We start from the raw sequence: 27,766 nt of genomic DNA, 5'->3' as shown, positions 1-27,766 counted from the left end.
GGTTAGCTTACTTTAAAATATGCCATAAGATGTTCTCCATTCATATAATACTCTCAAATACTCTTGGTAAACAACACTGCCATTAAAGTACCTTCTTAAAATAAAAAAACCTATTTAAGTGAAAATGAACATCAACTGACGCTCAATAGATTTCCCAGGTGTAGTACAAAAGAATAAACAGCACAGCTCACGCTCAGTAAATCCAGCACTTGGTACATGCACAAGGAAAAAGACAGTTCTCAGACTTACTGAGCTGTGTGCAGACAAGGCAGCCAGACAGCAATACACAGAAAAGCTCATGTCTCCCAGAAGCATTGGGCCACTCTCGCCTGTACACCAGTGCTGCAGAGACTTCTAGAGAAGTCCAACCTCCTAAGCATAACCACGTACCACAGAACCACCGAAATACCGCCAATACTCAAACAATCTTCACGTGAAAAAAGCAAACATTTTTAAATATGCTTTACACAGCTAACTGTCAGCACGTGCTGATCAGCAACTCAGAACAGAATATTACTCAAGTGTAAATGCAGGAACATATTTGCTAGACTTGGTATTTGTTAAGAGTTTGTAGCATCCCACTACTAATCCCCCCTTTCTGCTGTGCCACCAGCACACGTTACTACCAGGATTTCTAATATGACTAACATCCATTCCCATGTGCCAGAGGCACCTGACCTGCTGGCCTGTATACCTGAGGAGTGACTGGTCCTTGATGAAGACAAAGCTGAAACTTAGAAGCTCAGACTCTGTAGTACTACAAGAGGATTAAGTCAAATACTGTGACGATGGACTGTCATTATCCATCATCATTTTTACAAATCAGTATTTACTGATGTGGTTTAAACAAGAAGTGTCCAATAAAGGTAGAATAAACCAAGAGTTAAATCCTATGTTTCTTCTCTGAATACATAACCATGAGTTTTTACAGTTCCTGTTAACAGTTAACAAACAATGGTTAACAACTGAAGTCAAAGTATTACTACTGAACTCAAAGTAACTTTGATACTGTAACAAGATATGCAAAACATTACACAAGGACAGCAGAAAAAGACACAGGAAAGTGCTGGAGGTATCTATGAGCTACAACAACTACCCACAAGTCTGTATCAAATTACAGTGAAAACAGCTTCCTAGCAGAGCACATTTTAAATTAGGTTATCCATCACATATGGCAATAACCAGAAGATTCTTTTTAATGTGTCTCATTTATCATCAGTGTGGTTTTTGCAGTCATACACAGCTCTTGATCACGTTCATCTAAAAAACCTCCACGAAAAATGGAAGGTTCTGGTTTGTTTGGGTTTTTCTGTATTGGCCCCAGTACTCATCAGCAAGATACACAAGTTGGCCAAGAGACAAAAACATCCTGTATTTTGCATCTATAGGATATGAAAACCAAATAGAGGTTCCTGCACCACAGGACCAGTGACAATCTGGACAAAAAGAAACTACTTCAGCAATAAAGAAATACAGCACAGCAGGGCATCCCCACACTTCTTCAGTCAAAGCTCATGTCTCAATCTCAGCTCATTTTTTCTAAGTCTAATCAGAGGGGCTAAATACGATAGAGGTTCCAAGCAATTTTCTTTAGAACTGAATAATGCATTTGTTCAGGTCCCCAGTTTTGTAAACTTGCTAACATTTAAGGGGCACATCACTAAGAAAACACAGCAACGGCATTATGAATGGGTTTGATGGAAAGACCTCTATTAACCACAGTAAAAACAGTCTGGACATTGTTTATTAAGGAAAATGGAAAACTAAAAATATGTAGATGACAAATGGTGGCAGTGCCGACACAGATACTGCATAAACATTAAACATTCATGTTCTTACATGACATCTATAGGTGGACATTGCAAAGAAATGGGAACAACCATCCACTTTAGGATTTCATAGCAGGAATGTTGTGACTAAAAACAAATTAGTAAGTGAACACATTAAGACTATTCCAGACTCTTCTTCCACAGCATCAGACCCTTTTGAGAGAGGATCAGCTCCCTGCGATGGAGCAAACGTTCAAAGATATTAAGTTTTGTCTGTCCAAACAGGGATCATCTGAGCAGCAAAACCAGCATGTGTGACTAATACACAGTAGTTAAAGATACTAAAACTGCTTCAAGTGAAATATATGACAGGTGCAGTAAATCTGCACATGGGTTATTAAATAAAGACGCATGTCTGGCTCAGAACATTTCTTCAGCTTCAGGTTGTTACCAGGGAAGCAGCAGTACACGCTTGCTCCGTTCTCACGTGTATATCCACTTGTGTCCACAACTTCAACTTCTGTTTGGTTGGTTGGTTTTTTTTTGGTGTCTGTTCTAATGCTAGCAGTATTTAAAGAGTTAAGCTCCACTTAACTGGAAAATTACAGAGTTTTAATAAGATTTTTCCCAAAGCTAAAGGTGTAAGGTGTGTCGCAATGCTACCCATGTACCAAACCTTGTGTAATATTGTTCAAATGTCATACAAATGAACAGAAGCAAGAACATAATTATTGCTTCAGTGACAACATTCAAACAACTACAAGGTTCACAACTTATTTAGGAAATTTTAAGCCAAATTCAGTTATTCTTTATTTATGAATTTTGCTTAGAAACTGTATTATATCTAAGAACTGAAATTACTTAAGAATTCATTAGGTCCAGCATAACCTGATGTAAACTGGCTCATTTCTGACCAGACAGACATCCAGAAGTTCTACTATTATAACTCTGAGTCTGCTCCACGTAACAGTTTAAAGTCATACTGAGAATGATGACTAAGAATCTTCTTCATTCAGAGAACGGAAAGACAAAAATACGACACAATACTGGACTGACGAGTGCCAATTACAAAGGTCAAAGTAACGATAATTTTTTCTGGTGGTTAGCATCACAGCAGCAAGTTCCCAAACTACAGTATCAAAATACATTAAATCCAGTGGAGCAACAGGATTAATAAAAGGTTATTAAATCCACTAAAAGTTTGGGCAACCCAGGAACTCAGTAGTACTCTACAGACTAGAATAATTTAAGTGCCTGAAGAATGCTGTGAAGCAGACTCTTAAATTTAAAGCTTTTCCTCAAGGAAATATTTGCTGTAATAGTCACATGTATCCAGAATTGACTAATCTATCTTTCACTGGTACAAAACAGTGTCAGAGGGAAAAAAAATAAGATCAACCTTTTTTAATAACCTGATGAAATAATAAAGTTGATGACTTCTCTCAAAACACACACTTATGGTACTGACCATTAAAAAAAAAATAAATAAGCATGTCTGATGGTGTTTTTCACTCTGGAGGGAGGAAATGATGAAAAACTGCATCATTTCAGATAGTACAGACTTATCTCCTGAGCTTAAAATACTCAGTGGTTATCGGTAGGATTGAAAATAGACCAGATTTGCTAATGATACTGTTTAGAAGCAGGGGTTTACACATATTGACTGACTGCACGCGCAAACCAGGCAGGGAATTCCTTCCTCTTCATGAACTCCACAATTTACAAGCGATGCTTAGATAAATTACCTTAAGTGCTAAAGTCAGGCCCAGATGAGCACAGCCAAAGATTCTCCCAATGGCTGAGATGTGAAAAAAAAGCTTCCTCAGCCACCTCTTTTCCCCTCCCACATTCAGACTTCTACCTCAATGAAAACCAAGAGCAGGTGGTTATAACTGGTTTTGTTGCTTCACACTACATATATATCTAAATACTTGATTGACCTTTTCATCATTTAATCCTGTATAGATTTTTCTGTCTGATAACACAAGTGAACAGAACCCCAAATCATGTGTACCAAGCCTCACTGTAGAGGCAGATACAAGCATTTAGTACCAAAAAAAAATCTTAACTACTGTGTTTTGAAAATGTCAGTGTCAGTAAGTGTTCCTGTATTTGATCAATTCATCCTACTTGCCTATCACTCAAGATTGCTGAATTTAGAAAAGAAAAAAAAAAAAAGGAAAAATGGAATAGTATCAGGATTTATTTGTTCATTTTGGCCACAGAAATATTTCTTACAGTGAAACACAGGATACTGTTATCTGCAAACTTCAGTAGTAACAAAAATCATTTTCATAATGCTTTTCTACAGACTTTTAATCAACAAAAATCTTTCATTTTCCAACAGAACTGATCTTGCCATTGCCACGTTTTTAACAGATAATGCCAGATATAATTATGACAAAAATATTTGTTCTGACCTCCTAATGCTAGAAGTGCAGTCAATTCCATAAAAATTATATGCATGTAGGAACTTCTCCTGTGATCTGATTATAACCATAGACAGTGGACTATTTGGGAGCAAACAGGAAAAGTTTTACTCACCAACACTGACAAAACCATACAGCAAGTACTTGTCAAATAATGCACGCAAATCGAATTAATAAAATGAAGGTTTACTGAAGTCAGCTGTAAAACAATCACTTCTTTCTGCACTAAGACACTGGGAGTGTATCACAAGATTCCCAAGCAAAGAAACATGGCTTCTACCCAACTTCACACAACTGTCTGATCTTGCCTGTTACATGTATGTTAGCAATCTGCCATCCTAGATGTGAAATTCTGTAAAATGTTCTGCACAAATACAAATTATTTTAGACCAGACACTTTTGCAGACAAGATTCAGCATCAGCCTCCTACACAGATACTTTAAAACCACTACTTTAACAAGTAACGACTGCTTTTGGCTCAAGTTACAAAAACTATCATTTTTTGGATTTTTGAATGAATGTATTAATATTTAAATTTTCCTAACAATTACTTACTATGCCCCTGCAGTAAATTAACAGGAGCAAACTCTACCTTTGTTACCATTCCCAGGCTGTACAAAGCATAGAAAAGAGTGAGCATTTTCCTGCAGTTTGCATTATACTTGCTGGCATTTCCCCAGCTTTGCGAGTCTCAAAGTATTTCCAAGCGCTAGACGTTGCCTTACACCCACAGTTCTTACCAAATGCCAACATTTGTCCCCATCGTGGTTAAAATTTAACCAAAAGCTGTAATTGAACTACAATGAAATGTCTTTCTATGCATTCTGCTTTATTTCAGCTTGCTTTCTTTATAACAAATATACTTCATGAAAAGCTGTCAAACAATAGAATTACTAATAAAGCAAAAAATTAGCATTTCATCAAAAACGCCACATGAATATATTCATACAGATGATTCACATCATCAGCAAGAGAGCGAGCGTTGAAATAGTTTGCAGTTAGCACTCTAGATGTGGTTTCCCACTTTTCCCCACTTCTTTGGTGGCTTCAACAAACTTGTTCCTGTAGCTCATACAATATGCTGAAATGCACTAGGAAGCCTTTCAACAGTCAGATATACTTCAATAATCCTGGGGGAAAAAAACCACACTTTACACGGTCCTTTAATTGTACACTGTTACTGCATAATTCCACAAATAAAGCTCAATCTCAATAACAGATTCACAAATGGATGCATTTATATGGTGTAATGAAAATAAAAACCATGAGCACATAAGTAAAGAAGCTTATATTGATCAGTATTGATTATACTGATATCATACTATACTATATTATTATGTAGTATTATATACTTGTATATAGTATATATATAGTATATAGTATATACTAGTATATAGTATATACTATATACTAGTATATACTATATTATTATATATTATTATATTATACTATATTATACTGATTAACATCACACATTTTTATGCTACACAGCTTCATATCCTAACTTCACAGAAACAAAAGCTTATGCTTGATATCAAAGCATATTTTGTTACTCCTTGAAACACTAAGCTAGACAACAGGAGAGACAGATAAAACAAAGGCTGAGGCTGAAAAAAATCTGTATTCTGAGCTCCCACACTTCTATCCCTCTCCAAATAGTTTTACGTAAATTTGAATGGCAATATACTATCAGGGAAAGGTTGGGGATGGCTACTCGAAGACAATATACTTCTTGTTCAACTTTAAAACTGCTTGTTGTTATGACATGCTAGTTCCCAGTGAGTCTTACAAAGATAGGATGAAATCTCATGACACAACATGATTCTAAAAAATCCTGGAAGCGCTGCATACAGAATGAGGTTGCTTTTACTGAAAAAGGCACAACACCACAAAGCATCCTGACAGATTCCAAATTACTCTCACTGTAGTCAACAGACTGCTTAATCATAATCAATAATAAAGAATATTTATGCAACATTTCGCTTATTTTGGAAGCCAGAAAACGCAGAGCTCAAAGTATGCAGCATATAGCTCATCTACAGTGCTTCAGACCACGTTTCAGACAAGGCTGTGTTTCTGGCACTGCACCAACCAGGTCTTCCAGGATTAGATAGTGCACGAAATAAAACTCGGACAGAACAGTTAAGATACTCAGTAGTAAAACATTTATATCATTTTTCAGAATACCCCACTCTAGAAGCCTGGTGGCTTCCAGATGACTCCTAGCTTACTGTGGTCCAATCTTTCACATTAAGGTTCACTTGCAAAACAGTCACAGAATCTGCAGACGCTGGTTCTCAAATTAAATAAATTACTTCATTTTACTCCTACTCATACATTCCCAGCATGATTTCATGACAGACTAATTGCTTGTCAAACACACATTTAGAAGATGTATGCAATTTTCAGTTCAACTAGTTATAGAGTAATACATGGCAAACTACTTTCAGATATCTTAAAACACCAATTACCATCCACTCAACTATTAATATACTCTAGAAATTTGCTCTTAAATTGCAATGTTTAAGGACAAATTAATGCTAAGCAATCTGCACACAGGCTGCCAATCCAGAGGTAGAATCCTCTGAAAGTAAGTATTTGTGAAATGTAAGGCAGGTAGGTAATGCATGCATACAGCTAAAGTAATACTCAGGCACTACTGCTTTCTCAGGTTCTGATTTTTATGGTGTTATCAGAGCACAAAAAAAATTATCTACTACAAGAAATAGAGCCTTTTCTTCATGAAATGAAATCAAAGTTTTCTAGTCCCCTTGCTTTCACTGCGCAAGATAAAGTTCAAGGAGCTCATTTATTCAGTAATTACATTCTATTTAGAAAGAAGACACGTTGCCTACATGACTTTACAATGCCGATGTGAACATGCCACCTAAAAAAGTCTGCTCACCTACATTTCTGGCCAGATATTAAAACTTAAGTTTAAGTAAACTTAAGTTTAAGTAAAAATTAAAATACAGCAATAATAATTCCTCTGTTATGCTCCAGTGAATAAAGCAGGCATTTCCTATTAGAAATATTAAATCACTAGTAATGAAACAAATCAAATTGTTTTAGATTAGCATAATCCCTTTAGTGCCTAGGAAACTGACAATTGGCCAGTTAACCATTACATTTGCTAAAATACTGAAGGGATGGAAGGTATAGATCTCTTCACACATACTGAGAAAATATTACATTTTAACAGCAAGTAGAGGGTATTGATTTAGAAAACACTCTGTCCAAGGTTTGACATCTATGCTACACCAGTCTTACCCTATATTAAATATTCTTACTCTATCACCCATCCTTCTTCAAAAAGTAATGTGAAAATTAGGCCCTTCTGCTGAATGAACAAAACTGCAAACCAGACATGAAACAGCACTAAAGAAAACACATTTAAACCCATGATTCTTAACTGCCTTAAATAAAATTATAAACCAAGAACTACTTCCATGAGAGGTATCCATTTTCATCCTTCCAAAAAAAGTGCCTTCAAATTGGAGGTCAAAACAATTCACATATTTAACCCCAACTCTTGGTTTCCATAAACTTGTAAACTTTCCACCCCTTGCCTCAATCATGGTAGATCAAAGTGATTCTTAGAAAGAGTTTATTGCCGACAAAACAAATAATTGTACAATGTTAAAACTGTAGCAATGCCTTACCAATAGGAGGCAAGAATGAACATCACTGAAAAACACCAGATTTCTGGAATGCAAGCTCGAGTCTTCTCATCCACTGAAGTTTCTAAGACCTTTTCCATGTATGTCACAGATGTTTCAACAGAGCATTCACAGGTATTCAAACTGCTTTCACAAAACCCTCATGCAGACACAGAAATTTATTCAGGGGCGGGAAATAGTTTGTATTTCTAGCCTTCACCTGCCTTAGTACCAAAAAAAAAAAAACAAAGGTAAATTCAAGAAACCGTATGTCCCCATAGGTCTAGTATACGACACAGCTATTGACTGCTGGGGTGAGGAGCATTTGAGGAAGGCTTTTTTTTTTAATACCTGAGTAGTCACAGGCAAGATCTATGGGAATCCAGTGAAGCTTTGGTATAGAAGACTTGAAATAAGGAAAATAAGACTGTACAGAAAGATTTGAGAACTGAAATGAGAGGAATCATTACCTTCCCAGCCTCTTCTTCACAGGTGGAACACTGTGAAATGAGATTCTTGAGTATTTACACAGTATCAGCTGCAGCTTTGATTGCAATTTAAACAGGGTTCCTAATAGAAAAAATTCAAAAACCATGTGAACGAGGCCCAAAAGCCTCTGGCGGAAGCAGTTGGGATTTGGTCATAGCACAGAAACTGGGCCACATATTACTGCCAGAGGTGATCCTCCTTCTTTGAAGCACATTACTGAGGTGACAAAGAAACACTCTTATTCTGCATTCTGCAAACTAAGAATCTTAATTGTCTCACTAAGTATTAGTTGTTGAGTTCTTTGTATGCATTTGTTTCCTTAATAGATGGAAGTGCACATCACTACATGGAAAGCAATCCCACCTTTACAACTACCTATAGATCTGAGCATCCCACAGTCTACAGTGTAGAAAACATACAAAAAGAGAAGAAACATCTGCTTTCTATGAAATTAAGATATTCAAAAGTAAATAATAATAATGGATTTATTAATCACGCTTTAAGAATAGCTGGTCATCTTTGCCAATGCTTTGCTGCACAGAACTTCCATAAGATACACAGCATTCATATGAGCTTACTCAACGATATGGAAATGTCACTTGGAAGCCACAAAACAGATGGAAATACAGAGAACAAGAAATTAAAGGGATCCTGATGTAATGTAAAATAAATTAAAGACTTCCAAAAGGGGCTTCTGTAAGTCTTCGTAAAACAGAAGCTTACACACAGTTTGTCTTCTAGTACAAGAGATTAATACTGCACAAGAAACTTGCAACTCCTGTATTTCCTGGAGAACGGGCAGCACCAGGTGGAAGCCTGTCCACCAGCAGTACTTGTCATTGTCACCTCTGAGCTTTCTTCCTCCTCAGCTCTTCTGGAAGCACCATTCTGAGTGCTGTCCAGGCTACTCAATACAGCAACAGCAAGAATTAACTAACTGAGCTGAGCATATCCGACAGGACACCCAGATACAGGAGGCATCTGTCTAAAACAAAATTTGAAATTGGAAAAAAAAAAAAAAGATAGAAACCTCTAGTTCCCACATGATTGTTCATGTGAACACAGAGAAAATGTTATAAAAGCACAGATACATACATGTGCCTAACAGTCAAAATCCTTCAGATGGTCAACTTCACCATTCCAACAGTAAGTGCTGTCAAACGTGTACCACTGTCAGTATTGTGGTCAAAAGTCAAGAAAACAGTAGATCACCAATACAAGATAGAAGGGGTAAATGTGATGAACAGGATCACCATCACATGCAGCCCTGGTTCCACAGCCACTGAAAAGCAGGCAGCTTAGAATAAAATGAGCTGACAGGCAAACGACAGCACTGCCCCATGTTTAAGGAAAAGAAATGGCCCTACGAATGACAAACGAATCTCCTGATTTCTGGGTGCAGTCTAATTTAAATTAATTTTTTAAAAAACAGAGATACATCAATGTTTCTGCAGGGCAAATCAGTTGGAAAAATAAAACAGACAAAAGTAATGTCCAGTGTTTTAGTTCTTACCAGCTGGTACTGAGATTTACTACACTGTGTAAAAAAAGAACTAAGTTAATGTTTAGAAAGTAGCAAAAGACATAAATAATGGACTGTTGCTAACTGTCAAGAGGCAGTGCATGGTCATTCGACCAGGAATTCCATCTTAAATGGCATTTCCAACAGAAACAGGGAAGAAAAATTACAAAGCCTCTCTCACTTTTCTCAGTTCAAATTCTTCTTACTTTTTTACTTTTTTCTTTCCACAGGACATCACACAGAGAAAAATACAGGAATAAAGTGTAAACTAAATGCATATTTCCATTAAGAAACTAAAGTCAAACCAAACAATCTTCTGTGTAAGTTATACACCAAAACGAAAACAGAAAACCCTACAGTTGAGAGTAGAAGCTTTTTAAAAACAGATGTTCAAAATATACAATTTTCTTGTTCCAAGATACAGAAATGCTTTTTTTGTCAGCTGATTCTTGGAAGCTATGTGAGAAAAGAACTGCAAGTCATCACATTTCCAGGTGCACTAAACTGCTGGTTTCACTGAAATTATACTGTGCTTCAAACACGGAATAACAAAGCTAAGCACAGCAGGAAGGCACAAAGGCCATTTTAAGAGTTTATTTTAAATAGAAAACAGATTTTTGTGAGGTTGTTTTTTCTTTTAATATATTATTATACACACAACATCTACAGTGAAGTGAACATGGGATAACCCCACCTTAGCTTTGATTAAACTGACTTTCCTCTTAAAGTGTTATGCCAAGTAGTACCCACATCACCATATCTGTTGGGAAAAAAAATGAAATAACAGCTGAAGGAGTAACAACAGAAATGCTGATATGGAAAAAGGTAGAAAAAATAAGCAGAGAATGCTGTTCTTCATATAAAAAAATCTGATCTTACTAGATTTTATGTACAGGATATCAGGACAGCAGTTACCTCACATACCTGAAAGTCCATATCACATAGGGCCAAGCAGATCAGGAATTTCTGCATTAATAGATCATTTCTCTTAAATATATACTATCAGAAACAATTCAAAAAGGACATACTTGGGATTTCTTTTTTATTCCCTTCATACAAAGTTTAAAATACATGTATATTGTCATTCTTATCTCCAAATGTCGAAGCAGAAGGTTTTGAATGAGAAAACTTCTTAAGCCATCAAATTTTACAGCACACAGAAATTCCTAACTTTTGCTTCCTCAAATATTAAAATCTACTGTAAATTGATTGGTCTCAGAGGAATAACACTCGAGAAGCAACAAACCAGCACTTGTAGCAGGCTTAAGAGTTACTGGATTATTAATTGAAGAACAATTTCATAGTGATGAAGACCTAAAAGAAATCACTGTTATCTACATCAATCATGTAGATTTCACAGAATATCTGTGGCATTTCATCACTTGGCCTTGAATAAGCCCAGTAAATAGGTTACAGAGCTCCAATACATTAAAAAAGTAAACTGCTATTTGGGGAAGACCACAACAAAGGTCAATTCATGTGCGAAAGAAGGAAACCAGTTATTGGCAAGATTAGACTTCATGATCCCATCAAACAGTTTGTTTGTTGTTACTGCAGGCAAATTCCTCCACAGCAATCTCATTACCAATTTGATTTTGAGCACTTGAAACCTAGCAGTACAATGTTTATAAGTGGCAGCTTCCTGTATCACTTTAAACAGTTACAAATGTGATTTCAACACCATAAAACATACACAGCTCCAATTTAAATCCAATCTGTTTAGTCTAAGTGGAAGATAATGTCTCCATGTGTCCCACACTAAGGGAGGTAAATGAAGACTGGGGAGGTGTGAACATGACAGAAGTAGGATCTTTACAAGTTCAAAAGTTGTTGATGTTTCCATTCTCAAATGAAAAGAAAAAAATAATTCATACGCATCCTTAATTTAAAAAAAAAAAAAGGTTGCCTTTAAAAAAAATAAATAAATGAGAGCAACTAAACCAAGAAAGAATCATAGAATTACTCAGGTTGGAAAAGACCTTAAAGATCGTCAAGTCCAACTGCAAAGCTCCTTAGAGCTCACTGAGGCTTGGATTGCTGCTTTGTTTTGTTTAAAAAGGTAAGACCTCATGTCCAAAAAAATGCAAAAACACAGCAACACTCACTCAAGTTACAGGAAAGAGATGGGTGACATTTTAACTCTCGTACTAAAATCTACTAACAGGACCAGAAAAAAAAATCAACAAACTATGAAGAAAATAAGCAGTAGGAATATTGCATCAGGGCAAACAAAGAAATTCTTCAAGCTACCTAAAATACAATATTTATAGTGTGAGGCTTCTTGCATATACATTTTCACATTTTCCATCTCAGCTGAAAAGTTTCAAAAAGACCTTTTGGTTTAATCAAAAACAAAGTATTCCCTCCTCCCCAGTTTCTTGGCACTGGTTCCATACTTGATCACTGAATCACAGGGCAGAGAGGCACAACACAAGCACACAGATAATACTGATGCAGTAAGCACACAAAGGATTATTGTTTTACAGTTTCATTCTACACTTTTAAAATAAGTAGTCCCTAGGTTTCTCGTCAGTTGTGAGCTTTTTTCATGTGCTGTTTTGATTTTTGAAATGCTGAAATCCATTGTCTAACAACAAGATGTTTAATTCTCTCAAGATAGAAACTCCTTGTCTTTTTACAAATTTCATCTTCTCTTTCTTCACTCTTCTGCATAATTTAGCATCCACTCCCCTTTCTACAAGAAGTCTGCTCTTAATAAGAGAGAGCCAGTGTCCTATTAATGACAGGAGCTTAGGGCATTTTTGTCACTTCTACCCACTCCAATCCACCTTTTTCTTCTGCCACTTACCATTCCCCTTTTGCAGACACTATCCTGAAGTACCTCTTACATCCCTAAGCTTTTTTCCTTTCTTACTTTCCATGTCTTTTTTAAGCATGCATTTCTGGGACATTACTTCTTTCCCTACTACATTTTACTTCTAGATCATTTAATCATCACTAATAAGATGAAGAATGTAAAGGTATTATCATAGCTGTAAGTACTTCATCCCCTTTTCGCTCATTCTGGAGTCTCAAAAGAAAATAAATAAACAATAAAACAACTCCTCTTTATTGTTCTTAACACTTTTTCATCATAATTCTCTCATTCAGCATTACCTGCGATCATTTATTGTAATCCATGTAACTTTACAATTTACAAATTCCCCCAAAATCCTATCCAACTGATTCAATGCATCATATTAAGAACCTTACAACCCAGAAAGAAAGCATAACACTATTCCTTGTCTTCATATAACAAATACTTGAACTTGCAAAACAGCCCAGCCCACACTGTGTCACAACAAACTACTGTGACTAAGGAGGTCACATCGTACCATTCTGCCAACACACAGTTGTGCTTTCCTGTTTAAAAACATTAATGACTAAAATTTAGATGAACACTTTTGCATATGGTTTCTGGTATGTCACAGTTTCATAGCTTAGAGTTACTACTGGAAAACTATACCAAGCCTTTATTTTGCAATGTCATGATACAAGCAAGAACTAGAAGAAAAAAAAAAAGCCTGCACATAACTTGCTTGCCCCAGCCATACAACTCTGAAATGAAGACAATAGCTGTCTCAGCAGGATGGCACACCACTGTTCATCTGACAAGTCATTCTCTTAGAATACTTACCACTAAATCCCAGTTATTTTGTTCAAGCAAAGTTATAGCTTCATCGATATTTTCTATACCAGTACAAGCCTAGAAAGAAAAAGAAGCAGTAAACTCAATTAAAAGCATTGATCAAAGTAAGCACTAATACTTAGAATTAATTTCAGTAAATGACAGGAAATGTATAGGGTTTTTTATTTCTGCAAGGAGAGCTTTAAACACCACGGATTTGAGTATAATTCCCTCTCCCACCAGAGGACTCTTGTGTAACTTTGAACAAACCACATAAGGAAGCAAGACAAAGTAGTTATTTGCAAAATTAGGGCTACAGTGCTGTCTCATAAAGGTGTTCTGAGAATTCTACATCAGAAATTCTGAAACACTCCTGCTCCCTTAAAAGGGACCACAAAAATATTTAAAATGCTAAGTCTGGGGTGGTTGGAGTGCTTTGTCTCCAACCAGAACCAACTCTTCTGCCTCCACCAACGCCTTTCACCCCTACGCACTGCAGGTGTTACACAGCACTGCTAGATGAAGAAAAAGGTGGCAAGTGAGACTTTTTGCTCAGTCGAGTACAGGTGAGGAACCTTGTGAAACTCTTTAAAATGAAGTCTGTGTAATGAAACATTTACTTTCATATAAAATGCCTGAATGTTGTTCCAGCACTGTACTCATCTTTCACAAGATCTCAGCCATGATCGTGTTCCTTCTGTCCCAACATACAGTTATATAAAACTTTTATATAAATTTCTTTTTATATATCACATAGAATAGGGAATTTTTAAAATATAGTTTAACAGTAATAGAACAGAATCAGTGGGAGAACAGATTCCAAAGACTCATCGCTTTCCTTTAAGCATCAAAAGAGAGAAATGGCAGGAAGGGAGCACAGAAACAAGTACTTAACACCATCAGGCTACACTGAAAGTGATCCTGACAGCTCTGCTGCAATGTACTCTGACTAGGATAAACTTTCACCAAAGTGACAGTCTGAGGTACCATTGACAACAATGTGAAACACATTTAAAGTCTGGGCATTTTAAAAAACAACTTTGAGATTTCACTTTTCAGACTAATTTTGTCAGTTTTGTTAGGTGCCAATAAAAGAGGAACAAACATTTTGGAATTACAACAATGGAGGAATGAAAGCTACTGATTAATGTAAACCACAAACATGTTTTACAATCTTCCTTAGCATGCTGTAATATAAGTATCTGTTGCAGCAGATTACGACTTCAGAAAAACATTTCAACATGGAGGAGAAGAATTGATTCAGACACTACAAGCAGTCAAACACATATTTCTGCCTCCACGCTCCATCACTGGTTTAAAGATGAGTAAGAAAGTTAAAAAAATAAAAAATGAAAGTTTGTTTCCTGCACCATCAATTCAAGAAAATCGTCTGGTTTGAACCTCAATTATTTTCCTTATGGTGAAGCACCAAAGACAAGGCCTCACTGACAGCCGTGACTTCAAGGGCTCCTGGAGGGCAGGATGAGGCCCAGCACAGCCTGACACCAGCTTTTGTCTTCCTCTGGAAGATACACATAAGGAAGCAGCAGGTCCTGTGAGCCACAAAATTAATAAAGCCTGGTTCTTCATGGGTTCATCTCTCATTCCTAATTACAAGAGCTGATTTAAGCTTCTCCAATGACTAGAATATTTATGAAGTCTTTTTTCTTTTTTTTTGTAAATGGACTTATTTCCACACTACCTTGTTTTATTTTGATTAAATCTGGAAGAATGGGTTCAGAAGTTATTTGAGAGGACACCTGGGCACCATGATCTCATATGCATTACTTCTTCAGGAAACCAGACTAAGAATCCCAGGGCTGACTCCTTTACAATACATAAAGCATGTGTTTCATTCGTTCTTATGCCTTTCATTCTAACCAAGCAAAAATTAAAAACATTGAATTCTAACAGTAACAGGAAAAAAAATTCAAACCTCTGGAAAGTATACAAACTCTGAAAAGCAAAAGCATGCCTTTCTTATTAAGCAGTTAGAAATACGATGAGAATTTTTTCCACTTTAATTCAGAGATTAACTGATTTTTATTCAGATTTATTTTCATAGAAGGCATTAAATATCTCAGCAGAAAATTCCTACCAGCAAAGTACTAAATCACAAAGTACTAAACCTAAGCAACAACAAGCACATCCTCCAAGTAAAATCTGAAACTTAAACCAACAATCACAGTAAAGGTAAAATCTTCCACGTTTACTGGTTTGCAAACATTTATACATCAAAAAGAAATCCAGGAATTTAACCAAAGGCCAAAGGGGAAGCAAATGTTAGGAAGAGTGCCTTGCCTTCTCTGGATTTCCTCTAAATCTAAAATAGCACTTTTGCCCTCCATAGCAGCTATAGCATTTTTGCAGAGACTGAGCAGTCTCTCCTGGGTTTTTCAGACCACACAAGAGGAAAATGAACGTGAAAAATGAATGAACTGTTGTTTTTTACTGAATGCACAAGAACAGATTTTGAAGACAAAACTACTGAATGTAAAAAGTAACTCTCACAGCACCTTGCTTTTTCAGACCAGGTGTTTCTATCAGCCAGATTTAGATTTGCACACAGTAAATTCTCTGCAGCTCTCCTCCAAATGTTTTTCACATGGCTAAGCTGTAAACAAGCTATCACCTTAGTTACTGATGGAGAGCTTACCCGTGCAGAGTTTCAGAGCTATCCACCAAGTGGCCTATCTTTTTTTAATTGGCAAAGTAATCTGAATCACTGTTAAATAGGGAAAAATAAAGTAATCATTTGAGGAAATAATTCAACTGAAGGGCAGATAGTTCCAGGCATCCAAGACAAACCCTGGAGATGCTTACAGAAAGCTTTAGCACATGGCAGTAGACTCACTCTTCTAATTCCTTGCAGGGTGGTCTAACCTTGGCAGCTCTAACAGCTGCATCTGGATTTTGAGAACCTCTATGACCCCCCCATCTCACCAGCCAAGGCTTTAGCCTACCTCCACATCACAGGAAAACAGCTGACTCCCCATCTGGCGGCAGCTGCTGCTGAAAATGCTCCTCCTGCACCTGCTGCAGAGACCCGGGCAGTTGTTACACAGCAAAGCTGGGAGAGACAACTGTTGCTCCCAGCACAGAGAGCCGGGCTGTTACTCCTGCAGAAGCTGGGAGAGCAGCAAACAGCTGTCGCTGGCTCAAATACAGAGTTAGGCTACTGCAGCCCTGATAGATAGCTGGTGGCAGTTGTTGCACAGAAGCTGGGAGCAAATGGTATTTGGCAGACAGGCAGAACTTGCTATCCCTACTCACCTGTGGCCTCTCCTCCTTCTCATCAAGACACAACACAACAGTCAGAAGTACCCAAAAACCAGAGTCGGCCTAACAGACACTGATTGGAATGACTTTGATGTCCACCTCTCTCAACGATCAGTTGAACAACTCTTTATTTCCTTTGACTACCAACAGTCACTGTTTTCCCCATGCAGGGACCACTTCTGCACCAACCCAATCTAGGCGATACGCTCAAACACTTCACACAAGGGGTTCAGGACCATTAAAAACAGACAGACAGATGGCAGAGAACTACATCATGCATTGCATCATGCATGGCAACTACTACATCATGCATTGCTCTCTCTCCTGTAAATGTCAGGCAGGAAAAAAAGCTCACAGTGTGCCTGACTAGCCTTCACATGCACTCTGCAGTCAGCATCTTCAGCTGAGCTTCCTGCAGTAAGCTGGGGCCGACACACATACAGGTCCATACAGCAGAAATGATTACACTGGAGCCCTAGCTCCAAGCACCCAGAACAGTCAACTCAGACAACAGATCAACAGGACAGACTCACACCAGTTGTCAACTACAGATTTTTTCCTCTCATTAACATCATATCAATCTGTCTCAGAGTAAGACTAAGCTACTGTCATTCAGTCCAATGCCTACTCCTCAGATACTGAAACAACTGACGCACAGTCTCCTGTGCTGGATGAAGAGAGCTTTCAGCCATCAGCATTTCGTTGCAGCTATAGTTCAGCCCATCTTCTTAACATGTACCCAAAACTGCAATACCTGGGAAAATAACTCCATTAAGGCATCACAAGGTTCAACAGGTGATGTCACCTGGGAGGATTTAATCCTTCTGAGATCTACGAAACACCGGGAAGGCAGCTTAATTCATCCCCACCACTGCAGCTGCACAGACAGCATCCTAGGAAATTATTACTTTTAAAAGTATCCAACCTTTTTTTTTTTTTTTTTAATTATTGGATCTAGCAATACAGCTGGAGCTGTATTTTATAAAGACATATGAATTTCTAAAGAGAAATCAAAACCATCGGCAAAGAACAAATACTGCTAAAATCAATTCATTCTCCCTTCAGTAACTTACTCTTTAAAAGATAAGAGACTAGGAGCAAGAAAAACTCTTTTCAGGTGCAGGCTACAGATCTGCTAGAAAGAATGGCAGAATTCTCAAGGGTGGCAGTTAAGAAAACCTCAGAACTGTTTTTAATAGCATCAGAAATAACAGCAATATCCTTCTTTTCTGTCTCCTCATGTACTTAACCTTCCAATAAAACCAAAATTCAGCTTGCTTTTTTACTGACTCCTTCAATCACAAGCAGACAGGTCATTTCACAGACACATTTCAGCTTCCTGTCAGGTTTTGGACATCTCTGAAGACAGGGTTTACAGCCACCTTGGACAGCTTGCTCCAGTGCTTGATCACCATCAATTGAAGGATTTTTCCCTTGCATTTAGCTATAACTCTCCTTGATGCAACCTGTAACCTTTGCCTCTCGTTCTTTCACGCTGCCACTCTAAGATACTGAATGCTATACTGTCTATTGCCTGCTGTAGAGATGGAAGAGCAGCTAGATCCCCCTTAGCATCTTCTCTCCTTTTACTGAACAAGCTCCAGCTGCCTCTCCACCTAGGTGGTTCTCTGGCCATGGCAGGGGACCCTCACAACTGGGATTTCTGAGTACCTGGGCATTTCTTATGCCAGAGCCCCACCAGCCCCCAGACCACACAGACTGCAACACAGAATTACAGAACCCCCAAGGTTGGAAAAGGCCTCCATTATCACCCACTTCAACCTTCCAGCTATCATCAGTATTTCCTCACTAAACCACGTCCCTCACTACAACAACCAAACATTTCTTAAACACCTCCAGGGACAGTGACTCAACCACCGCTCTGGGCAGACAGTTCCAGTACCTGACCAGCCTTTCAGAGAACAAATTTTTCCTACTATCCAAACTGAACGTCCCCTGGCACAACTGGAGGCCATTCCCTCCTACCCTATCACTATTTACACAGGAGAACAAGACACAAGTCCCTGCATGGTATCCCGTATCACTTCAACCCTGCAACAACCCAACCATACTGATGCAATGAGACTGTTCTTACTATGAGTCATCTGTGGTTATTAAATTAACTTTTACTTCTTTCTAGTTTAGAGAAACATTTTAAAAAACATCCAGGCATATTGACTGAGACACAAACTGAAAGGTCACCTACTGCAAGCATCTAAATGAAGAGATAAGAATACTTCTCTGTTTTTACATAACTCGGAAGACCATCTGGTAAAAATGAAGCAGATTCACCAGCTGTTCACAAAACAAGCTAATACACTTACCAGCATCAGAAGTCTGGAGAAGGTCTGGGCGCACACGCCATGCTCGAGTTTTACCCAATGCTTTCAATTCCTGCCCCAACTGTTCATACTACTCAAGCACTGCATTACACAAAGTGAGAAAACATTGTCACCCTTCTACAGAGTGTAACAAAAGTGGTATTTCTGAAGGTCACACAAGACTTGCTACCTATTAGTTACCAGGCAAACAAGAGTGAACTTTGCCCACGCTGAGATGACTGCAGAGCTCCTGAATAAAGCAAGCAGGGTACAAAGTCTGAGCTGGTATCATGAAGCTCCAACCACTTCTGAGCAGAACTAGCTAGCTTGGAATCACATTAACCATATTCAAATGGTTTCCACCAGAATCTGTAGCAAATTCTGCTTCCAGAAAGCCATGGAGGCACAACACGAGGAAGTCCACCAGCTGAGCCAAGATGTGAACCCCAGTTTCACAAGCCCCATCTAACACTTGAGGATTTTAGCCACATCCTCCCTGCACTACATGCAAAGAGCAGTGCTCAAACTGAATTACAAACCATGCCAAATCAAAAACAAGCAGCCATTGATGAGTACTCTGGACTACTAAACCCATCTGCCTTTTCTGAAGGCTGAAGATGTCCTTCTTTCACTACAGCTGCTATCTAACTACAAAATGCTTTAGTTCAGATTATCATAATTTTTCCTGTGCTTGCTTAATCTGCAAAAGCATCTCAGTAAAAGTAAAAACACCAACACTGCCTGAATCACAGTTGCTCTCAGAATGTACAAATAGTGCTCCGAAAGTAATGCCTCTTGTTTTATTATGTTGATCCACAGTGTCAGAAGCAAACACTAGTGGTATGGCAGTAGAGGTTGAACCTTCCCACCAATATCCCATTACATGCTGTTGTCATGTGACAGATGGCAGCCGAGGGGCAGCCTGACAAAATGGCATCCAACATGGAAGCGTATATAAAGCCAAGGTATGTCACTGAATTCCTCCATATGGAAAAAGTGGCACCCACTAACATTCACTGATACACGATGAGCATTCATAGAGACCAAACAGTGGATGTGAGCACGGTCAGTGGTGCACTTCAGCAGAGGCAAGAGGGGGTCATCTCCATTGGTTCAGATTTTTACAAGAGCAGCACGCAGGCTCTTGTTCACTGATAGTGAAAATGTACAACTAGGGGCAGCAACTACCTTGAAAAACAGCATTCTGTAGATGAGAAGTTGCTCTACCAAATAGTTTTATTGTGCTCTTTGTATCTTTTGTAGTTTCCATGGAGATAAACAGGAGGCATTACTTTTGGAATGCTCTGCATACGTTACAATGTCAGAAAACAATACGTATGGAAAACAAGGGTCAGAGAAACACTCTGGGTTCCTCTATAGTCACAAATATCTTTTTCCTCATTACCTATAAAGCAATAGTATCCTAGAAGAAATTAAGAAGGAATAAAGTCCATTTTTGAGACAACACACAAAGGAAGAGCACTAACTCCTATTTAATACATCTGTATCTCTATACTCAACATTCCATATCATATTTTTTGGTTCAGAACAGGACAAGGACAACTCTCCAAAATAGGAGAGTACAAGAACACGCAAATCCCAGTAAAATACATGCCATACCATAAAGTGGGCCAACAATGACTATAAAAAACATTTGACTAAAGACATAAACATTACATAAGCTTTTAAAAGCATCAGGACAAGGAAGGTTGCCAACAGGTCAGAAGGATCAAAGAAGATACCAAAGAAGTTTTAACGGAAGGCAAGGACATAATGGAAAAGCTAAACGAATTGTGTGTGCTCACTTTCACTACAGAGGAACTTAAAGCTCATCCCATAAGAGATCTCTGTAAAGAGAAGCTTTGTTATTTCGAAGCATCAATATACACACCCAGAACAAACCACCAGGATCAGACAGTCTGCAAAATTTTAAGGGAACTTCAGCAAATGATTTTATTGTTTTAAAACAAAAAAACAACAGACTGTTTCTTAAACCAGCCTTAAAAGCTCAATCTCCCCTTCTTCCTACAGTGCAGGCATCAAACTTTTTATGAATTTCACTGGAAGGAAACCTTAGAGGGTTAAGATTCCTGCAGTTTGGGCAACTTTGACTTCTGTATCACAAGAGATAGTAGAAGCTGCAGTGAAACATGCAGAATAGGACGGGTATATACACTAATGTATATACAATATACTGAGTAAAAGTAAACCTACATATCATAGAACTACTCAGAGATCTCCAAAGAACTCAAAACTGTATCAAACTGACACAATTTCCAAAATTCTCCTAAAGAACTTTATCATTACACTCACAAAATGCTGACTTCCAGACACAGGAAAATCCATTCAAATACTATTTCTTACTGCTCTTTCCTAAGGATTAGCCTCCAGCCACCGCTTGCAGATGAGACACTCAGCAACCTGGGTTTGCAGTCTGAGCTGATACAGCACCTTTGGTATTTGCTCACACAAATAACCTGACCTTTAAAAAAAATAATAGAGATGACTCAGATCCAGAACTCTTGTCTTTACAAATTGTTTCCTGCAATAGGTAGAATATGAAACCTATGTAAAATAGCTCTGAAAGGCTAATCTGTTCTGCTCTGGTTTCAAAGAGTCTTAAAACTTCAGTTTTATCGAAGTACCTTCTGAAAGCATAACTACTTCCACAGAACAAAGACCTGCTCAGCCAGTTAAACTCAGAGGATCACCACAGGACTGCTTTGATAGACCAAATAACATCTAACGCATACATTAGGACTTTGGTTTCCTCTTCAACTTGTTTTTAACAACTGCATATTATCTAGTAAATTCTAAAAAATGGGCTTAATTAGCAGGTATCACTCAAGCCACCAAGCACATAATTTCCTTTCATCCAAATGCTGAGGGACAACTCAAATGCTAGGTGTTTACCTAGGCTTCTTCTAGGTTTCTACAGCAGTTAAAAGGAAGGACTCATCTAATGGCTGCCCCACCAAAATGCACTAAGCACGCAGTATGCTTTCATCCCTTTCCCTTAAGGCCACTTACAGCAAACAAAAGCAATTGCATTGCAAACCAAGAGGCCCAACTACCAGTTCCAATGCTGTTACTACTGACTGTGCAATGCACAAACATGTCTGCTCACTACGAAAATATAAATTCTATCCCCCAAAAAAGCTATGTAGTTTCTTTAATAAGCTATTAACTCCTGTTCACAGTAGGAAAAGCAAGAAAACAAGGCATGCAATGGTAAATGAACTATGACAACTGCCCAAATAGAGAGGGGAACATCTCAGACTTTCTGCACTGAGATTCTTTTAAGATTGGAAATTCCCAGAGCTCCTCAGGAACTGCAGCAACTCACATCTTCACCCTCTTCTTTTCTACACCTCCCTCCAGTCAAAAATATCAACTCAGTAAATTCATTTACTGTAAATGATACTTGTGCACAAAGAAATGTTAGTCACATATTTTACTTTTTATTTGCCAAACAAATGTCCTCTTTTCTTACAATGAAAACGCATTCCTAGCCTCTATGACAGACACAGTAACTCAGAGATTATAGCTACTAGTTGTCTTAGCGTTTGAAAAACATCTATCACCTCTCAGTCAGTTTCAGTGACCTACAAACACAAATACCAATACGAATGGGCCAATGGAAAAAGTGATGTGATTACTATGATGTGAAGACTCTTTCCAAGGCAATTGAATGAAAAGAACTGCATAAACCTCTTTCTAAAAATGAATCGGTGCTCCAGAAGTAAATTATTTAGGTTCTTACAGCTAGGCTGTAATGTACACATATCACAGTATCTTCTTTCCATAAATGTCAGACTGTATTTCTAATTAAATATCTGTCCTTATGTAAGAGCATAGCAGGCTTCTCCATGAAGAGCTATCAGTGAAAATATCCAAGTCATCATGTTATAAAATGAACAACATTCTTACGTGAATTTCCCATTTTGCAACTCTGCAATCCACTTCATCTCCTGTTTAAAGGCCAGAGAGGAGATGAGGAAGTCAAACCAGCTCTGTCCTGGTGCATGCGAGCTCCGGTGTTACAAGTGAATCTAGGAGTATCTAAAGAAATTCAACTGTTGGTTCTTCAAAAACACATAAAGAACAAATAAATACAAGCAACAGCCTGGGCAGCAGCCAATGACAAACAAAGTAACCAAACTGACATACGCTAAGCATGCAGTATACTTCCATCACGTCTCGACCCCTAAGGCCACTCACAGCAAACAAAACCAAATGCATTGCAAACCAAGAGGTCCAACTACCAGTTGCAATGCTGCTACTGACTGTGTAATGCACAAAATTAAAAGACATGACAAAACCACTGTTACCTGAAGACACTCAATAGGAGGGAAAGAGGAAACAAACCTGCCTCTCCCAAACCTTGATTTCTAACCTTCACAGGACTGCATTTCCTCCCAGCTGTGGGGAGTTGCAGAGCTCAGTTCAGCTCTGGGAATGCCTGCTGCTAAAGCTCTTCAGCTGTCACACAAATGAATGAATCCTGTTGGCTGTGGTGTAAGCAAGACTATGAGCTTTTAAACTCAGACAGATCTGAACACAAACAGACACTCAGGTGCCATGGTAGCCCTCCTGATGAAAGCACAGGCCTCCATGAACTTTAAGAATAAGTCTGAGAATACTTTCCAAAGATTCAGCCTTTGACTGGATGTCTCTTCAGCATTTATCTTGCACTGCGGGCAGTGTTCTAAGCGAACTGCCAAACACGTCACAGAAAGCCTTCGCAGAAATCAGCAACAGTCCTTTCTGCTCCAACATCTTCATGACCAAATGTGAAGAACATCTTTTCGTTCAGAAATCAATTATATGAACGTTAACTTTACTATAGGCTCAAAACCCCCGGATGGATAAACTCCTCTTACTAACACCACATGGGATGCTCTTTCCAGCCCCCAGCAGAAGTTCACAGTGCAGGATAAGAACCACGTGCACTGACTTGAAGCTGTTCTTGAATCTGCCTACCTTTTTCACCCATCAACTTTTCAGACTGGCATTAACTAAAAGGTAACAAATGCTGACTTAAGGCAACACAACAATAGATGCAGAAGAAAGCAAAGCTCCAGCAGCAAAGAAAAAGTAACGCACACAAATTCTGCACATTGACTGTTACAAAGTGAAAACTGCGTAACAGAGATAAGCTTAAACAGGGCTGAAGCAAACTGATGTTTCCCACAGTGACAAAAACAAAAAAACCAAACCAGTATCTTTGTCAGATATTTAGCAGCACCACAAGTTAACTTCCATGTGAAGGTGACTCTGCAGTTTCTTTAGTTTTACCATTCCAGAATGAAAAGAGTAGCTCGAATTATGGTTAAACCTTCAAAATAAAGACTTCAAGGCTGAGGTACCAACATAACCATCAATCCTCTAACTTAAAACATGGATTATCTAGCATGCTTTCTCACCTTTCTGACAATTATATTCTATCTTCCCAACCACTTTTTGCTCCTCCCACAAATCTCTTTTTTTTGAGAAAAAGACTGATGCAAAGGGGAAGCTCAGAAGGAAAATAAGTATGTTTTATACACGAGTATGTGAACCATACCAAAGCACTCCACTGCCCAGCACTTTTCAAGTTAATTTTGAAAAGAAAAAAAACACCACATGACCGTTTCACAGAGGAAACAAACTATTAGATACCCGTTGTTTCAAGGAAAGCAAGCATTTTTGAGTCTTACTATTCCACTCCAAAGTCTTCCCACTCAGATCAAACCTTGAACTAATTTATTTGGTCAATTAGAAGTGTGAATTCCATGAAAAATTTCCTATGGAAGTTTTACATGCTGGATATTCTTGTAACAGATGGACACCCAAAGAGCTGGCAACTCCCACTGTGCTCCAACCCTCCGGCCCACTTTACGCTTAGGAATTACTGCGAGGACAACCACATTGACTGACAAAAGTGGTCCTATGAGTTACATGATTTACACTGACAAAAACTTCAGCACCCATCCTAAGGTACCAGTGTACATAAATGTCCCTATCTGACCCTTCCTCCAATACCCAAAGACTGTTTTTCATTTCTGAACAGTCTAACTACACTAATCTAATTAAGGTCAGCACAAATAGCAGTTGTGATCAAGTTCACAACTGCAATTGAAGTTGCTATTTGTTTGTTCTTTACAGTGAAAAGTGAACTAATACACTGCGAGAGCAACTCTCTTCAAAGCCCTACCTCCTCAGGTCATTAACATGACTCAAGTGACTACAACCAAGTGACTACCTGGAGACTGACTACCTGCCCCTGGTTAAACACAACAAATAGAAAAATGACAACAAAAATCAGTAGAAATTATTTTCCCTTATTTGTAACAGAACCTGACCTATGTTGCTGCATCACTTTTACCAATTCACATGCAGTTACCTTTTTCAAAGAATGTGTTGGGTTTGGGTTTTTTCTCCCATGGAATTTTTTCTATATGCCAATGACACTTTGTGGAGAAATTCTGAACTGCATTTAGGAAGAGGGCTAAAACTTGTTTGTGGGTTTAACTCTCACATATCCTCCCTTCATATCCTTCCACTGAAAACAGAGCGATGGTGCACTAAACCAGGCTTTGGTAGAAGCTTTCCTAAGGGAGGATCTAAGGGGGAAAAGCCAGATGGGTTGCTTACATAACCTACCTACATATACACACTTAGTACTCTACAGGTAGCATAAAGTCACCTTGTTAAAAAAACAGCAGGAGGAAAGAAAACAGAATCACACAGAACAGCCTTCAATTGCTTTGAGACATGTTAAGAACTGTATCTGGTAGCTTTATCTTGCAGTTAGCCTTTTATAAAATTATCCAATGCATGTACTTACATATGAGTATATTACAATAACTTCAAGTATTTTTTCTCCTTGTTAGAAAGGGAAAAAAAAACAAACCAACAAATGCAATATACGATCCTACTCTAGTTTAAACTAATGGCAAAATCCCTAATGATTCTGAGAGATACAAAATAAGCCCATGAATGCTGCCAAAAGCATCACACATTAGCACGATTATGACTTACCTAATAATAAATGAATAAATAAATAAGGGGGAAGATGGAAAACCTTTTTAAGTTGTAAAAGTTCCAAGACCAATGCTCTATTCTTCTTAAAAGAAACTTGGGAAAGCTCAGTGTGAAGTGTTGATGAAGTTTCCCTCTCAGTTTCACTCGACAAAATTAGCTCAACTATTAAGAATGGCTTTTAAAATTCCCATCGCGTACATCATTCTTGAGCAAGATATCCAACACAAACATAAAAGACAGCAAAACAACTCTGAGAAATACATTTATTGATTTAAAAAAAAAAAAAATCAACTAAATAAAAGACGAAACCGTGAAAGATTGCTTTGTACATAATGTTTTACTTTACATTTTAAAATCTTAGTTAATGAGTTGCAAATCCCATTGCATACTTAAAATACTCAAAATCCTCCACTATTTTTGACAGCTAAAAGACATGAGGCCTAAAAATGATTAGCACTGTCCAACAAGTGACAGTTCAGTGTCTCAGGATCAGATGAAAGTTTGAGAATTACTAAAAAAAAAAAGTAACAAAGACAACAACAGAAATAAACAAGTACATAAAATGGAAGCTTCCTTATTCTGTTCTTTTAAAGAAGCATTATTACACAGTAAATTATTTCCTGGGTACAAACTACATCACCTTCATTCTATACAGCCCATTCCTGCAGCTCCGCCGCTGCTCTGCAAGTTTGCAACAATACTTACTTGTCTTTGCAGTAACAAATGACGCAGTTGCTCTTATACTTTTCGTAGCTGGTTTCAAAACCCAAGCAGAAAATTACTGCAGAACTAAAAAACAGCATTGCCACTAAAGGTATGGAAAGAAGACAGAGAAAAAAAAAAGCCTGCCTTATTAGATCTACCTGTGGCTAACTGAATCATTGCCTTTCACATGGAACGTAAAGCTTTTTTAGCTAGTAACGTGAGGGACTCCATAACGTCTGTCTCCATCGGTACTGATGCAGAATTGGAGCTCTAGTCTCCTTTTATGTGATGTATTAGTAGTGAAAAAGCTATGAAAACCCATCCTTAAAATTGAGACATTACTCCTTACGTACACAAAATTAACTCCAAGAGCAGCGAATCAAATGATTATAAAAACATTCACTAAACGTTCAAATAAAAATGGGTGCAACATATTCACGTACAAGTGAAAATGTTTCTTTGTTATCGACTGGGAACTCTGCATGTTACATCAAGAAGAGATCAGATAAGTTTTGCAAAAGAGGAATTATGTAACGTACAATATGGTCACATCACCTCTAATTCCAAGGAAACGTTCTTGTTAAACACACAGGGAGGGAAGGGAGGAGTTTTTCCCTCCCATTTTTTTTTAATGGAATATGTGAAGTTTACAGCTGACAGCTGAGAAAGAGGCTCTTTTAAGACATAGTACATTCACCGATCAGGTTTACAACTCAATCCAAGAGTACATCCAGTCAAAAATCAGGCACTGTAAGAGGACAAAGCTTAAAAAAGAAGGTTAATTGAAAAGCAAATATTAAGGAGATATTCAAACACGATCTGATATCTCTACAAGCTGCTCTTCGCAGGCTTTGCCCACCATTACAACCAGCATCACCCACCTGTTTGTTTACTCGTTCTTGGAAGTAGGAATAAGGCAAACAAGCAGCATGAGGAAGC

At 38.0% G+C, this 27,766-nt stretch overlaps 1 protein-coding gene across 2 annotated transcripts in view; it reads right to left on the bottom strand.

Annotated features, from left to right (window-relative positions):
• The window catches only part of FAF1 (Fas associated factor 1), a 142,064-nt gene that overhangs the window by 113,516 nt on the left and 782 nt on the right, over positions 1 to 27,766 (bottom strand). Inside the window, exons 1-2 of one of the 2 annotated variants that reach the window (XM_052665956.1) lie at positions 19,100 to 19,314; positions 13,506 to 13,574 (exon numbers count right to left, since the gene is read on the bottom strand). In XM_052665956.1, the coding sequence (XP_052521916.1) occupies positions 13,506 to 13,574; positions 19,100 to 19,105 (75 nt within the window). In that variant the 5' untranslated portion in view covers positions 19,106 to 19,314. Of the gene's footprint in view, positions 1 to 13,505; positions 13,575 to 19,099; positions 19,315 to 27,766 lie in introns of those variants that run through there. The other variant, XM_052665955.1, reaches the window with a different exon arrangement.

This window comes from Tympanuchus pallidicinctus, unplaced genomic scaffold (genome assembly GCF_026119805.1).
Source record: "Tympanuchus pallidicinctus isolate F22 unplaced genomic scaffold, pur_lepc_1.0 scaffold7, whole genome shotgun sequence".
Classification (NCBI taxonomy): domain Eukaryota; kingdom Metazoa; phylum Chordata; class Aves; order Galliformes; family Phasianidae; genus Tympanuchus; species Tympanuchus pallidicinctus.
The sequence above is the reverse complement of the archived record's forward strand: the minus strand, read 5'-3'. Positions and strand labels throughout refer to the sequence as shown.